Source organism: Opisthocomus hoazin, chromosome 35, assembly GCF_030867145.1.
Source record: "Opisthocomus hoazin isolate bOpiHoa1 chromosome 35, bOpiHoa1.hap1, whole genome shotgun sequence".
NCBI lineage: Eukaryota > Metazoa > Chordata > Aves > Opisthocomiformes > Opisthocomidae > Opisthocomus > Opisthocomus hoazin.
The window spans coordinates 3602361-3617130 of record NC_134448.1 but is presented as its reverse complement, the minus strand read 5'-3'; the positions used below and the strand labels follow the sequence as shown (position 1 = coordinate 3617130).

General features: G+C 52.1%; 1 protein-coding gene across 1 annotated transcript; it reads left to right on the top strand.

The window, feature by feature from the left end:
• Window positions 1-228: 228 nt before the first annotated feature.
• Window positions 229-5669, top strand: LPAR2 (lysophosphatidic acid receptor 2). The gene is made up of 2 exons (XM_009940838.2): window positions 229-971; window positions 5368-5669. The coding sequence occupies exons 1-2, from the start codon at window positions 239-241 to the stop codon at window positions 5667-5669; spliced, it is 1035 nt and encodes a 344-aa protein (XP_009939140.2). The 5' UTR covers window positions 229-238.
• Window positions 5670-14770: the final 9101 nt, after the last annotated feature.

Sequence of the window (14770 nt, the reverse complement as noted above, 5' to 3'; positions counted from 1 at the left end):
CTGGGGATGGCTTTGAGGACAGATGAGGACTTGGCCTGTGAGATGTGTAGCTCTATCTCAAGTACACAAGTGGTTTCCTGTTGCATTTGTGGTGGTTTCTGTGTGCTTCAAGCTCCTCCCTGCATCCATCTGTGTCAAAGGCATTATCATGCTGCTCAGCATCTCCCCAGCTTGTAATAATTGCGTGTGTGCAGGCCCGACAAGCTAACGATACTCTCGTCCCTCCAGGACAGCAGCGATGAAGCACTGTTTTTACAATGAGACTGTGGGGTTCTTCTACAACAACAGCCGCAAAGAGCTGACCACGTACTGGAGGACGAAGGATGTCCTGGTGGTTGCCCTGGGCCTGACGGTGAGTGTCATCGTGCTCCTGACCAACCTGCTGGTCATCACCGCCATCGTCATCAACAGGCGTTTCCACTACCCCATCTACTACCTGCTGGGCAACTTGGCAGCTGCTGACCTCTTTGCTGGCATTGCGTACATGTTCCTCATGTTCCATACGGGGCCCAGGACAGCGGAGCTCTCCCTGAAGACCTGGTTCATCCGTCAGAGCCTGCTGGACACCAGTTTGACAGCCTCTGTGGTGAACCTGCTGGCAATCGCTGTGGAAAGGCACCAGACTGTTTTCACGATGCAGTTACACAGCAAAATGTCCAACCAGCGTGTGATGATCCTCATCTTCTGTATTTGGGTCACGGCACTGCTCCTGGGGCTCATCCCGTCCTATGGCTGGCACTGCTTATGTGCCTTGGACAAGTGCTCCAGGATGGCCCCGCTCTACAGCAGGAGCTACCTGACCTTCTGGGCCATCTCCAACCTGGTCATCTTCCTGATCATGGTGGTTGTGTACACGCACATCTTCATCTATGTCAAAAGGAAGATGACACGGATGTCCAAGCACACTAGCTTCCACCCCCGCTATAAGGAGACCATGATCAGCCTCGTCAAGACGGTCACTATTATCCTAAGTAAGTTCACTTGCTCTAGTCAATTGAAAGGGTTCTTTGATCCTCCATCCTGGGCTGTATGGGGCTGGAGGGGTGAACGTGCTCGGGGAATGAGGAGGAGGACTGGGAGGTGATGTTCTTCTTCCCCGGTTTCTGGTGCTGCTGGGGTGATGGGTTGGCTGCTGAGTAATTCAACGGCTTCAAGACTTGTGAGCTGTACTGGGACCAGACGGAGGAGAGGGCTCCTGAACCTCCTCGCCACCATGGCTGCTCCTCTGGTCAGCAGGGGTCAGAGGGGCCATCACTGCTGTGACTTGGTGGGATCTGACTGCTCTAAGTGTGGGTGCCTTGGGCAAAGAGGCTCTGCTACGTGCCCAACTCCAGTATGCTTCCTCCATAGGAGGGTAGCGTGGAATTAGGAGCTATAATTAAGCCTTAATCAAGAAGTGCATCCTTGACTAAAGGATGGAGAGAGGTTTGGGGCAGATATCACAAGGTGATGGGGAGAGAACGAGGGGCTCGCAGCCAAATTCCTTCCTGTTTACTGGAACAAAGCGCTGAACTCTGTTTGGATTTGGTTGGGTTTTTTTTGAGCAGCTCAGTACTGGGGCTCGGTCTGCTCAGATAAATATATCCCTGGAAACTCTCAGCTTGGTTTGAGCTGCTCTCTGAGCACGGGATCTCCAGCAGAGTGCTAACTGCCCGTCGGTCCGTCTGCGGCCGCAGTCTGTCGTGCAAACAGGAGCAGATCAGCAGCTGGAAGAGGTTGGCACTGAGGATCTCCAGGATATTTAACTTTATTCAGATATGCGTTGTGCTTTCAGCAGCCTGTTGCTCCGTGATTTCTTTAATCTGCTTTTGCCTCGTGCTTTAATGATCTAACAGCCTTTTTTTTTTTTAAAGTGAAATAAATCAACGCACCCAGATCTTCCGCAGCCCGGCTCGACTCCGGGCTGACGGTCGCAACCCCTCGCTTGCAAATCTTTCCTGATAAGCACAGAATTTGCTCCGTCAGGGAAACCTCGTAGCTGCAAACAAAGATTTACTCCCTGGTGAACCAGTGCTGGCAAGAGCGGGGCTCAGCAGGGGAGGGGAGCAGCGGGGTGGGGGGAGGCTGGAGGGCTGCTTGGCGTGTGGGTGCTGTTGGAACTTGTGAGCATCGAAACCGGAGTCTTCCGTCTGTTCCTGCCTTTCCTGGGATGACTTCCCTGCCTCGCAATCTTTCCGTCTCCTGGGAGGTCGTTACTGCCTCGGAGCTGGTCTGATGCAGCAGGGGGTCAGCGGGGCTGAAGCGTGGTTTACTTCTCGTGCGTTTTGGACAGTCTGCAGCTGAGAGAAGTTGTTTTTGTTCCCCCTTTCCTCCCTGAAGAGCATCAGAGGGTCACCCTGTGGTCTCAGCAGGGCTGCTTAATTCTGTGGGGCTTCCCAACATCAACTGGAAGAGCGCTGGCAGGCTGGGGATGCTGGCCAGGAAGGAAAATGAGATTTGTGCTTGGTGCATCACCTTGTTTTGGGAGATCCCTTTCCTCTTGGTGTCTGCCTGCCATTGTCTTCTGCCTTGAGTGAGGGGGGGGGAAAAAAGCTTGTGAGGCTCCAAAAAGCTGCTGTGGCTTCACAGGGAGTTGGGACTGGTGTCTGAGGATGGACAGAGCAGGGAGGAACCTGATGTGGAAAGTTGAGACTCAGGAGATCATCAGGCCTTGGGGATCTTGTAACCCAAGAGTTACAGAATCACAGAATGGTAGGGGTTGGAAGGGACCTCTGTTGGGTCATCTAGTCCAACCCTCCTGCCGAAGCAGGGTCACCTACAGCAGGCTGCTCTATGGGGTGATGGAGAGGAGCAGCAGTCAGTTCCGTACAGGTCCCTCACGCAGCAGGGAACAGGGGAGGGAATTGCTCAACTTGGAGGAAAACACCTTTCTGTTCAGACTCAGCATACAGAAAGTTGAGGCTGCGGAGGGTTTTTCCCCTCCCCGTGAAAGCCCTGGTGTAATTCCTTCTCCACCCTCGTTCCCTGGCCTTCTGCAAACTTGGACTCTGCGCAGAGGAATACTTTGTGCCTTATGCATCAGAGGGCGTAGGCGCTGGTGAGCATGTGAGGAAGTCGAGGGTGTGGTAGGAGCTGTCTGTGCCACTTCATTGCAAGGCGAGGTGGCCATGGCTGATAATCCTGCAGGTCCTGGGCACGAAGAACAGGTCTAGGAGCTGACCTGGAAACCAGCAGTAAGTCCAAAGTACACTGGAAACCAGTAGCAAATTTTCCCATGGGCCGGTTGAGCGACACAGAGTGTGATGATGATGATGATGATGACCAAACCCACAGGGCAGAGTTGTTAGTGACCATTCTGTGTTAGATTAAGAGTTTAGGCTTGAATACTTTATCTTCCATTGAAGAGCAAGGAAATCAGCTGGCAGAGGCCCCAAACTTTAGGTACCTCCCCCCATCTTTAGTATTCCTCTGGCTTTACTTCGTGCTGCTGGGAGCCAGCCTCTAGAGAACCTGGCTTTCCTTGTGGGTGCTGAAAAAACGGCTAAAATAAGGTAAATCACTAAACAAGGAGGTCCCTTTCCTGCAGGCTCACTTGGGATGGAATTGATGGACCCTCCTTCATGACAGCCGGGAATCTGTCTTGCGTATTTGTTAAATTTAAAGGGGGTAAAGTCGTGTTTGCAAGTGTGGGGAAAGCTGGCCTGGATGTGGTGGCTGCTGTGCTGACCACCTGGGAGCAGGATGAAATAAAAAGGGTTCTGTGATGCAGTGGCCCGAAATCGGTGAGGAATATCCCAGAAAGCCAGGAGATCCCTCGCAAGGGTTCCTTTGACTCTTCACCAGGGCACTATTTCACTCAATGACAGCTTTAGGTTCAGCCTCTCGTGTTCGGTGCAGCTCCTCTGGCTGTTCTTTCCTGTCAGATGTTTTTCAGTAAAGGGTGCAGTTGCAAAATTCCCAGCCAATCTGTTTTCTTCCACCCTTTCCCAGAAGGCACAGCAGGGTGCAGCTCCTGTGCTTTAAGATCCAACCTTGTGTGACCTCCAGGAGCACCGAGGGGCGAGCGCTCGGTTGACGTCAGCCTTAAAATCATGCCTGTAAAAAAGGGTTTTAAGCAGCCACAGGCACCTCCCACTCCGTCATGCAAACAGCAATTATCCTCTCGCCGACGAGCTTTGCAGGTGGTGGCAAGAACATAGCAGCAGCCCAGCTGAATCAGTGGTGGAGCCCGTCCAGCTCGGTCCCGGGGTGGGCGAGCCTGTTGCTCGGCTGTTTTCAGCTCTGTGGGTAGCTGTGCGAGAGGAGCTGCACTGGGCTGCCCAGCATGTTGGCCAGGGCTCTGCTAAACTCACAGAATCACAGCATGGTGGGGTTGGAAGGGACCTCTGGGGTCACCCAGCCCAACCCCCTGCCCAAGCAGGGTCACCCAGAGCAGGCTGCACAGGACCTTGTCCAGGTGGGGCTGGAATATCTCCAGAGAAGGAGACTCCACAGCCTCCCTGGGCAGCCTGGGCCAGGGCTCCGTCACCCTCAGAGGGAAGAAGTTCTTCCTCGGGTTCCGCTGGAGCTTCCTCTGCTCCAGTTTGTGCCCATTGCCCCTTGTCCTGTCACTGGGCACCACTGGAAAGAGTCTGGCCCCATCCTCCTGACCCCCACCCTGCAGACATTGACCGGCATTTCTAAGGTCCTCTCTCAGCCTTCTCTTCTCCAGGCTGAACAAGCCCAGCTCCCTCAGCCTTTTCTCCTAGGAGAGATGCTCCAGTCCCCTCACCATCCTCGTAGCCCTCCGCTGGACTCTCCAGTAGCTCCTCATCTTTCTGGAACTGGGGAGCCCAGAACTGGACCCAGGACTCCAGATAGGACCTCCCCAGGGCAGAGCAGAGGGGGAGGAGAACCTCCCTGACCTGCTGCCCACAGTCCTCTTGATGCACCCCATGATCCCTCTCCAGTAATCCAGGATCCCAGGACTCTCTCCAGTAAACTCACGCTGTTAACTAAAATTAGGTGGACAGTGGAGATTTGTTCTGTTCAAGGTGCATCACTCTGACTTTCTTCCCTAATTTTTTGGCCTGTTCCCCTTTTTGGAGGGATTGGCATGGAAATGGGCAATTCAGACACTTTGTTGTCACTCTGGAAACGCAACGATGGGGACAAGGGGAGGGGAGTGAAAGTTCTTGGTGGTGTTCTGAGTGAATGGGCTGGGGGAAAAGAAGGAGAGGGGGAAGCCGTTCCCTCTGTTTTTAGTATTTGCTGGTTGGATCTTTGGCCTTCCTCCAAAGCAAAAAATATAGATTGAAAGTCAGGGGGGTTCCCCGTTCACCTTTTTTCTGCCAGATAAACCACCAGCGATTCCACTGAGCAACTTCATGGTGAGTGGGCAAGGCCAGGGACCTGCTTTTTTGCTAATGGGGGTTCTTCTCTCCCCAGGTGCTTTTGTTATCTGCTGGACGCCAGGACAAGTTGTGCTCCTCCTGGACGGCCTGGGCTGCAAGAGCTGCAACGTTCTAGCGGTGGAGAAATACGTCCTTTTGCTGGCGGAGATCAACTCGTTGATAAACGCTATTGTCTACTCTTACAGGGACAACGAGATGCGCAGCACCTTCCGGAGGATCCTCTGCTTTGTCTGTTATAGGAATTCCAAATACACCCCCACGGTGGTGAAGCTGAACACCACAGACCGCGGGACGCTTTCTCAGAACGGGCACTTCACTGTGGATTCCTCTATTTAGGTCTTGATCCTGGGGGGACGAGCACGGTGCTGAACGGCAACCGCTTTCCGAGCCAAAGAGCAGAGGCTGAGCCGGTTCTAACGCAGCAGAGACTCCTTTGATGCGCTCCAGCATAAATATTTCTATAGAATACTTGTTGAGAAAGGACAAGATGCTTTTAAGGAACTGCTGGACGGTGCGTTATTTAGGACAGACGTACTTTGAGTAGTATTCTTATTAAAGACTGCTATTTCTCATGCGAAGTTGGTTTAATTTAGCAGCATCTAGAAGCACGCTGCGTGCAGCAGGGATCTCGCGTGACCTCTCGACAGAGCAAAGTGTTTCCTTGGTACTTCAGCGTTACGGCCGTCGGAAATGGTCGTTCCCGTGGTAGCGTACTCCAAAGAGCCCGAGCTCTTCAGCTTTACGTGTTGCTTCCTAAACCGAGCTGCTCAGTGTTTCCCCCGAGAGCCTTATTCAGGTTGCGCTCCACACACTCCACAAACCATATTCTTCTGAAGGCCTCTTCCGAGAGGAATCGGTTTGAATTGCTTCCCAGGAAGCAGGCTCCTGCTTTCCTAAGTGTCTGCAGTGTTATTGGATTTCAAAGTGTTCTGGGCTCTTGGAGGATGTCTTAGGAGCACCTAATTCTTTCCTAAAATGGAGAGTGGTGCCGTAACTAGCCGCAGTTGTGTTTGTGTTCTGCTAAGTGATACCATGTGGTGCTCACAAGCTCATTGCCTATTCAGAAATGTGAGTCATGTTCCCATTAAAACATCTTTCTGTTTGCTGAAAAGCCCTTTGGGACAGGTTTAGGTTGGATTCCAAGGCAAGCAGTGTTTTGCCTTAGGTTTTACTGTGCGGTTTGGACCTCAATACTCAACTGCTCAAATAATGTGTTAACAGTCTGTTCAATTGGAGTCTCCCTTATAAGAAATAAGCAATATTAATTAATATTCCTGCCTGTAGGATCCAGTTTTCTGCTGCCTCTGACACGCAGTGTGAGCTGTCTCTTGATGTGAGGCCATGACTGGAGGGTAGAGGAAGGATATTCGCAGCTGAGAGACTGTAAATGCTTCTCCAGGTTTCCTTCACCTTCAGGCTGTTCACGTTTAACAACGGGAATGTGCCTGCCATGGTCCAAAATCCAGAGTGAGCTGTTCACCGTGGGCTTGTGGGAGAGTAGGGAGAGGTGAAGGGAAGGCAGGTTTTGGAATAGTGTCTAAATTTATAATTTCAGGGGTTTTATTTTATTTTATTTTTTTTAAAAAAAGGCCCTGTCAGATGATCAGCTTCCTGACTGATCACCTCAGCTGGCTTTGCAGAGGAGACAACTTACTGGAGGCCTTGTTACTCAGCTGTGTCTGCATGGACCTTTTCTTGCAGAACACAGTTGGGAAGTGACGGTGTTGGTCTCCTGGATTGTCTAAAACAGTCTTGGAACAGGGTTCTCATCTCTGCGTCCCAGAGACTTTTTGAATAAATCTGTTGTCCTGGGTTTTAGAAAAGCAGACTTGGCATTTTTTTCCCCCCTGTCTCCCCTGCTGCGAAGCCCTGGGATCGGTGACACCCTCTGTGCATCCCTGGGAGGGAGGGATGCTGGCCTTCAGGCTGGCATCTGTGGTGACTTGCTGGGCGGTGGCCCCGCTGCTGATGTGCCTTGGAGGTAGGTTATCTTTGAGGGCATCTCGGAGGACTGTGCAGGTGTGTCTGGAGGGGTTGTAGCCTCCAGAAAGACCACGGAGAGAACGGGAGGGAGTAATTTTCAGCCAGCCATCTGCAGCCAGAGCAGGGGGTAAGACTCCAGCCTCAGCCCGTTGCCTGCAAACACCAGAACTTGGCTGGTTTGGGGAAATCTCACCCTGTCAAAGCACGCCGGGTGGTGGGGCGAAGGGAAGACCTAGTTTTATTTTTGTTGCCAAGGAAGACTTCTGGTTACTCTTACTTCCCGTGGGAAATACCGTTAGCAGGGTATGGGTGCGCGCTGGGTGTACGCGCTGCAGTGGAAGCCGGCGGTGAATGAGCTGTCGCTGGAGGAAGACTGTGGTGGAGAACCCCTGGAAAGCTGTTACTGGGAGCGATGGAGCTGGGACAGGACACCCAGACCTTCTCTGCTTTCCTGCACAGCCCCAGAGCAGGAAGCGTTTGAGTCCTGCCTCGTGCAAAGCTAATTTTACGATTAAACACGTGCCGAGCTCTGCTTCTTTTTTATTAACAAAAGGGGGAAGGCGGAAAGCTGAAAGTTCGTGTTGCCTGGGACTGGGATTAGTACCAGTCTGGGTCAACCAGGGCGTGCGTGGGTTTGGGCGCGCTGCGTCCGGGTGTGAATGAATCTTTGTGGTGGGCGAGGTGACACTTGGCTCGTACAGAACTGCAGGTTGGCTTTTATGCCCAACTGAGCCTTTAATAACACGTTCTTCCCCGAGGGATCGGGGAACCAGCCTGACCTCGGCCTTCTGCTGGCGGCTCGGCAAGGCTGCCCAGGGAGGTTGTGGAGTCTCCTCTGGAGATATTCAAGACCTGCCTGGAGAAGGTCTTCTACAGCCTGCTCTGGGTGACCCTTCTTGGGCAGGAGGGTTGGGCTGGATGACCCACAGAGGTCCCTTCCAACCCTGACCGTTCTGTGAATGCGATCCCGCTCTGACGAGCGCCCGCAGCACAGGCGGACTTTGTCATTGCCAACAGACTCTTGGCCCTCCATGGTCACCACAGAGGATCATCTCTGAGGGGCTTTTTGGTATTTTAAATGACTTCATTTAAATGTAGACTAACTGCGAAACCGGTGTAAACTGACGGAGAGAATATCAAGGATTTGACCAGTTTGTACCAGGCAGAACCTCCCGACTACTGGGAGGATGTCAAGACTTTGTGTATAAAAATGGAGTCTGCTGAATAATGGTAACTGAATGGACAAATGCAGCTTGTAGTCTGGTGGTCTTCAAAATGCCTGACCTCAAAGGTAAATAGCAACTGATTAGCGTAAGGAGAAGGGGGGAAAAGTCCCAGACCTTTAACGGAGCTTGGTTCTGAGCGATGGCTGGCACCCATCAGGAACAGGGGAGGGCTGCCTGGAGTTCTTCAAGGAGATTTCTCTTCCCGAGGGACTTGGGACCCTTGGGTTTCCAGTTGTTTCCAGCTGGCTGTAATAGATGAGAGAGCAGGAACTTCGGAGTCGTAGAAACCAGCCTGGGAAGTGCTGTTTTCGGTGAGACTTGAAAAGAAATGGTGAATCGATGAGGCAGAAGAGATGGGAGGAGGATTTTAACAGCCCTCCCGGCACCGAAGCTGGACGAAGGGACAGGGGGAGGCATAAGTGGTGTATGTAGAACACGCCTCACCAAGCAGAGGGCTTTAGGCTGTTCAGTATTCCACATAACTTTATTTTCTAGTTTTATTTGGAAGCACAAAGCCCTGCCGAACCACACGGAAGCAGGAACCACGTTGCACTCTGGTTTGGGTCCTACACGAGACGCTGCAGCGAAGGGCGTGGTGTCACCCGATTACATGTTTGCTTCCCAAAGCTGCTTAGAAGACTTAAGTATAACTTTATCATTGTATGCAGAGCTGGGTGCTGCCAGGTTTATGGGATAGCTTGGTTTTTAATTTAAGATCCACAGCCTATGGATGGCCTATTAAATGTGGCGATATCCCTCTTCAGTTTGAGAAGATCCCCTGCCTTTTTAAAAATCACAGTATGAAACTGCCTTTGAAAGTTCATCACTGGTTTCCTCAAGCTTTTTTTTAAGAAGAAATCTCCCTGAAATTAGTCTGTGTGTTTTTTTTGCAGGTTTTTTTTTATTTTTTGAGGCATGTGAGATTGTTCTAGACTTGTTGTGTGTTGGGTGGGAGGAAGGAAGGGACACCTAGGAACTATTTTAAAGGGATCAAATGTGGGACAAGTGAGAACACACAACTTGATCAAAGATAGGCTGTGTGGTTCCAGGAATGAGAGGTCATGCCTTGCTGACTGGTTGGAATTCCTGAAGCGAGCTGCTGCCAAAAGTAATATGGATTGTGGTGTGTTTTTTGAGGAGGGTAGCACTGGAGACTAATACTGTAGGGACTGATGGACTCCAAAGGTTTATTTGATTGAAGGAAAATATCCAGCAAAACCCAAACCAAAACAAAAAGCACCACAAAGAAATAAAAAAACAACCTGCAGGAAGGGGAAAGGCAGAGCAAGAGGGAAAGTGAGATGAATAAGGGGAAGCTGGTGATGGTGGGTTTTTCTTTGTTTCTAAACCTCAGTGCATCATATCTCTGACCTACTGAGACGTGGAAAACGAAAATCAAAGTTTCTGCTAGACTGCAGGTGTAGCAAATGCAAAAGTTCAGCTCTTTGGAGTCAGTTGTGCTTTTCTGAGTCTTGGGCAATACTGGAATATCAGGGCTGAGAGTTGACTTTTAATGCGTGAGGTTGGTGTGAGGCTTGGGGTGTCCGGGCTGCGTGATGGTAGTAGATGGGCCAGGAGCCCACCCACGTGTTTGATCCATGCTGCCCCAGCCAAAGGCACCCAGCGAGCACCTAGAAGCTTCTACAGGTGAGTTCTTGGCTTAGGACACCCACGAGCACAGTTGTGAAGTGAAGCCTAGTTCCTCTCTGTGGTGGATTGGCACGTGCATAGCCAAGATAACTTAAAAAAGGTCACACTGATGGTGTAATAATTACTTCTTGTGGTATTTCTGTGCAAAGCTTTTCCATAAAAACCACAACGTTTGGCAGCAGCGGTGGGGTTCCACAAGCCCACGCTCCCACACCTGCGAGCGTAACTTCTGTGAGCAGAAGCGAGAAGAACCCATGTCTTGTCTCATCTGAAAGCTGTCACAGCCCAGAGTCCAGCTTCAAACGGAGTTTCTGGAAGATGCCGCTCTTCTGACTGGTAGTCTTGACCAAGTTTTGTCCTTGCGCTGTGACTGTCACAGGGAATACAGCGGGGCACCAGGAGGAAGAGGTAAGGAGGGGCTATGATTTGCCTGCCTTTCCCAGCAGGGAGAATAAAGCTGTCCTTTAGTTGTTCCATCTCCTGATAAATCTCCCCCCAGTCTCTTCTGTAACGGTGAGAGCGAGCACTCAGCTGACTTCTGCTTGGCTCGTGTCTGGAAAGGAGCATTTAGCTGAGTTGTGTTGACCCTGTTTGTGGTAGAACCCGTCTTACTCTCCAGGTTTTTCTTTGCTCGCTGAAAGTCAGGAATACAAACTGGAAAAAAAACATTCCTGTGATTTCTCAGAGCTTTTTCTGAATGTGCCTGTAGATGTCTCTGATGCTGCCAGGTGTCTCCATCACACCCTTGATGTCCTGAACACTACATGGGAAGGAAGTCCAAAGGCAGCAGGAGAATATCTTCCTCCTAAGTTTCATAATCATGGGCTCACCTAGATTTCGGTGCCACCAACCAGGAAGCAAGAGGAGCTTGTATGCTGAATTTTGCTCTGGGATAGTCATTTTTCACAAAAATATTGATTTGGTGCTACCCACCTCTGGTATTCTAGCACTCGCCACCCACTTTTTGTCTTGGTAGGTGTAACGCAGTGGGATCTGGAGATACCAGTGGCTAACTGGGTGCTGTGCTGCCTGGTGACAGACAGAAATGCTTCTAACTCTGCTGTGTTTCTGTTTCCTTGGGGACCTCCACTGAAGTGGTGCTTGCTCTTATTTTCTCTCTGGCTGTCGGGGAAACTGCACTTTTTATTGCAAGCAGTCAGAGATCAAAGATGCATCCTCGTATCTTGATGTGTTCTGGCATGGGCTGTTGGGAGCATAATGTGGCTTTCGGTGCTAGATCAGTTTTATTTTGCTTGATCTCCTGAATCTGGCAGTAAGAAGCAACTTTGCTCACAGCCCAAATCAAAGCAAAAACCCATCGGTCTTCGGAAAGCCTGCCCGACCATGGCGAGTCCAGGAAGGACTTCACAAATATGAAGGCCAGAGCATCCCAGCTGAGCGTGGATGGGGTATTCTTGGGGTGCTGATGGTGACCTGTGTCACCCCGGTGCTGCGTGTGGTGGGAGGCGTGGATTCATCTGCTGTAGCAGCACTTGATGTTCCCAGCCGTGGGACACACGAGCGACTTGAGGCTGAAGCTGCAGGACGTGCGCGTGAAGAACCCCAAGCAGGAGTCAGGACCGGCGTGATGCAACGGGACCCAGCTCTCCAGAGCCCACGGAGCTGGGTTGTCTTCAGCCTGAAGAAGAGAAGGCTGCGAGGGGACCTTAGAAATGCTTACAAATATCTGCGGGGGGGGGGGTCAGGAGGATGGGGCCAGGCTCTTTCCAGTGGTGCCCAGCGACAGGACAAGGGGCAATGGGCACAAACTGGGGCAGAGGAAGCTCCAGCTGAACCCGAGGAAGAACTTCTTCCCTCTGAGGGTGCCGGAGCCCTGGCCCAGGCTGCCCAGGGAGGTTGTGGAATCTCCTTCTCTGGAGATATTCCAGCCCCGCCTGGACAAGGTCCTGTGCCCCCTGCTCTGGGTGACCCTGCTTGGGCAGGGGGTTGGACTGGGTGACCCCAGAGGTCCCTGCCAACCCCTACCATTCTGTGAGACCTCTGCGAGTGGTGTTTCGAAATGGTGAATGTGTGATTCTCCTTGGAAGCAGCTCACGAGTGCCCTTACCGGCAGGAAAACCTTGGCTGCTGATGCGAGGATGAGGGTGGCTGCTGTGCAGCGTGCTGTAGCCTTCCTCCTCCGGGAGGCAACGTAAGCCAAGCTCTGCTTTCACCCTGTGTTTTCCTGCTCTGTCTGATGCTTCTTCGTGTCCCTTGCTCCCCTGAGAAGGGGGTATGCGTAGCCTCCCATCAGCCAGCTGTCCTACTAGCGCTTTTTGACACTCTCATGGGCACTTCCTAATGCTCCACGGAGGGGCTGTGCCACCCGTGCTGCCACCGGTATAGAATCATAGAAGGTTTTGGGTCGGAAGGGACCCTTAGAGGTCATCTAGTCCAACCCCCCCGCAGCGAGCAGGGACACCGCTGAGATCAGGGTGCTCAGAGCCCCGTCCAACCTGGGCTTGAATGTTTCCAGGGATGGGGCCTCCACCACAGAATCATAGAATAGTAGGGGTTGGAAGGGACCTCTGTGGGTCATCTAGTCCAACCACCCTGCTGAAGCAGGGTCACCTACAGCAGGCTGCACAGGACCTTGTCCAGCCGGGTCTTGAATATCTCCAGAGAAGGAGACTCCACCACCTCTCTGGACAACCCGTTCCAGTGTTTCACCACCCTCATTGTAAAGAATTTCTTCCTTATATCCAGCCTAAACCTACCCTGTTTTAGTTTAAAACCATTACCCCTCGTCCTGTCACTGCTGTCTCAAAAAGATTGTCCCCATACGCGCATCTACAAGTTGGGTGACATCAGTTGTGGCAGCGGAGCCCGTTGCCCACCGCTTCCCTGCTAGCTCTGGGGCTGAGCGAAGCTTCTGACCCATCTGTGGAACAAAGTGGATGAGCTCCAACTCGCAGGACGCTGCCAGCAAGCGACGGTCACAGCTGCAAGAGCAAGGCTGGCGTTTCGTCCCGTGCGGGGGAACCGGGCAGAGATCTTCACGCATGTAGACATCATTTACATCTCTTCTGGGCAGAGGCATTTACACAACTCTGTTGGCCCAGATGGACTCTGAAACAGAGCTGGGGAGCTCATCGCTTCTGCGTGCTGCTGCCTGCCCTCGCCAAAGCAGCCCCCGCAGCTCTAGCAGCGAATTTAATCCCATCAGGGTAGGTTTAGGCTGGATATAAGGAAGAAATTCTTTACAATGAGGGTGGTGGAACACTGGAACGGGTTACCCAGAGAGGTGGTGGAGGCCCCATCCCTGGAAACGTTCAAGCCCAGGTTGGACAGGGCTCTGAGCACCCTGATCTCAGCGGTGTCCCTGCTCGCTGCGGGGGGGTCGGACTAGATGGCCTCTAAGGGTCCCTTCTGACCCAAAACTTTCTATGATTCTATGAAATGCCCGGAGATAAAAGGTGTAGACTGCAGCAGGGTTGAATCTCCCTGTGAATTTCTGCTTTGTGGGCTTCAGGCTCAGTTTATAACTTGTCGGTTGGCAGCTGAAGTCCTGGCTTTAGTTCCAAAACGATCTCTTCCCCCCCCCCCCCCCTTTTTGTGCTGACAGGAGAGAACTCACTTGCTAATTATACCCCAGTCCATTTCCAATCGAAGCGCACAGGATGATTTATCAGAACGCTGGAGACGGCTCTCCCTGTTCCCTTGGCTGCCTCAGCAAGAACTTTTGCAAGACAATTTAATTTCTTGTCATCTTTTAATCCAGCTCCCTTTCCCCCCGTAGTCAGGCTGTGACTGAGGAAAGATGGTTTATTAATCATTTTAGCGAGAGGCTGAGAAATACAGGGTTTTTTTCAGGGGTGCTTGCCTGGTATCTCATCAGTCACCATTCCTGGAGCACTGAGAGCTGCAGGGTCATAAACATTCAGCCCTGTGACACGGGAAAATTGGTTCCCTCGTGGTGACAACCTGACAAGTGGGAACGGAGAGAGCCAGGTTTTGCCTTCTTTCGGGTCTTAATGGGCGTTATTCAGAACTGGACTTGATCCCCGGCATTTTGTTCAAGAACCTGCTTCAAATAAAGCCTGGGAAAAACAAGTGTGTGTGTGCTCAAAGTCACAGAGTGAGGGGGTCACTGCCTGCGTCGAGGGGGAACTTCCAGCTGGTAAAGCCAACCATGTGCCTAAAGCGAGGTCTTGAATCTGTGGTGTCACCTTGGAATCAAGGGAAGATGCTGGATGCTGTGGAACTTCTCCACTAAACACGGCCGTGCTAGCATCTCTCTGCAGCTGCGGGACAAACAGCGTTGTCATTGTCAGCTTGCTGATGGCACCAAACTGGGAGGAGGGGTGGATGCACCGGCAGGCTGTGCTGGATCCAGCAAGCCCTGGGCAGGCTGGAGAGCCGGGCAGAGAGGAACCTGATGAGGTTCAACCAGGGCAAGGGCAGGGTCCTGCACCTGGGGAGGAACAACCCCAGGCACCAGCACAGGCTGGGGCTGAGCTGCTGGGAGCAGCTCTGTGGAGAGGGACTGGGAGTGCTGGGGGACGACAGGGTGACCCTGAGCCAGCAGCGTGCCCTGGGTGCCAAGAGAGCTAATGGGATCCTGGGGTGCATGAGGAG

Bases quoted from the DNA above. Each gene is read 5' to 3' on its own strand.
- LPAR2 (XM_009940838.2), top strand. From the start codon at position 239: ATGAAGCACTGTTTTTACAATGAGACTGTGGGGTTCTTCTACAACAAC. The intron at 972-5,367 runs GTAAGTTCACTT...TTCTCTCCCCAG, and splicing joins GACGGTCACTATTATCCTAA to GTGCTTTTGTTATCTGCTGG.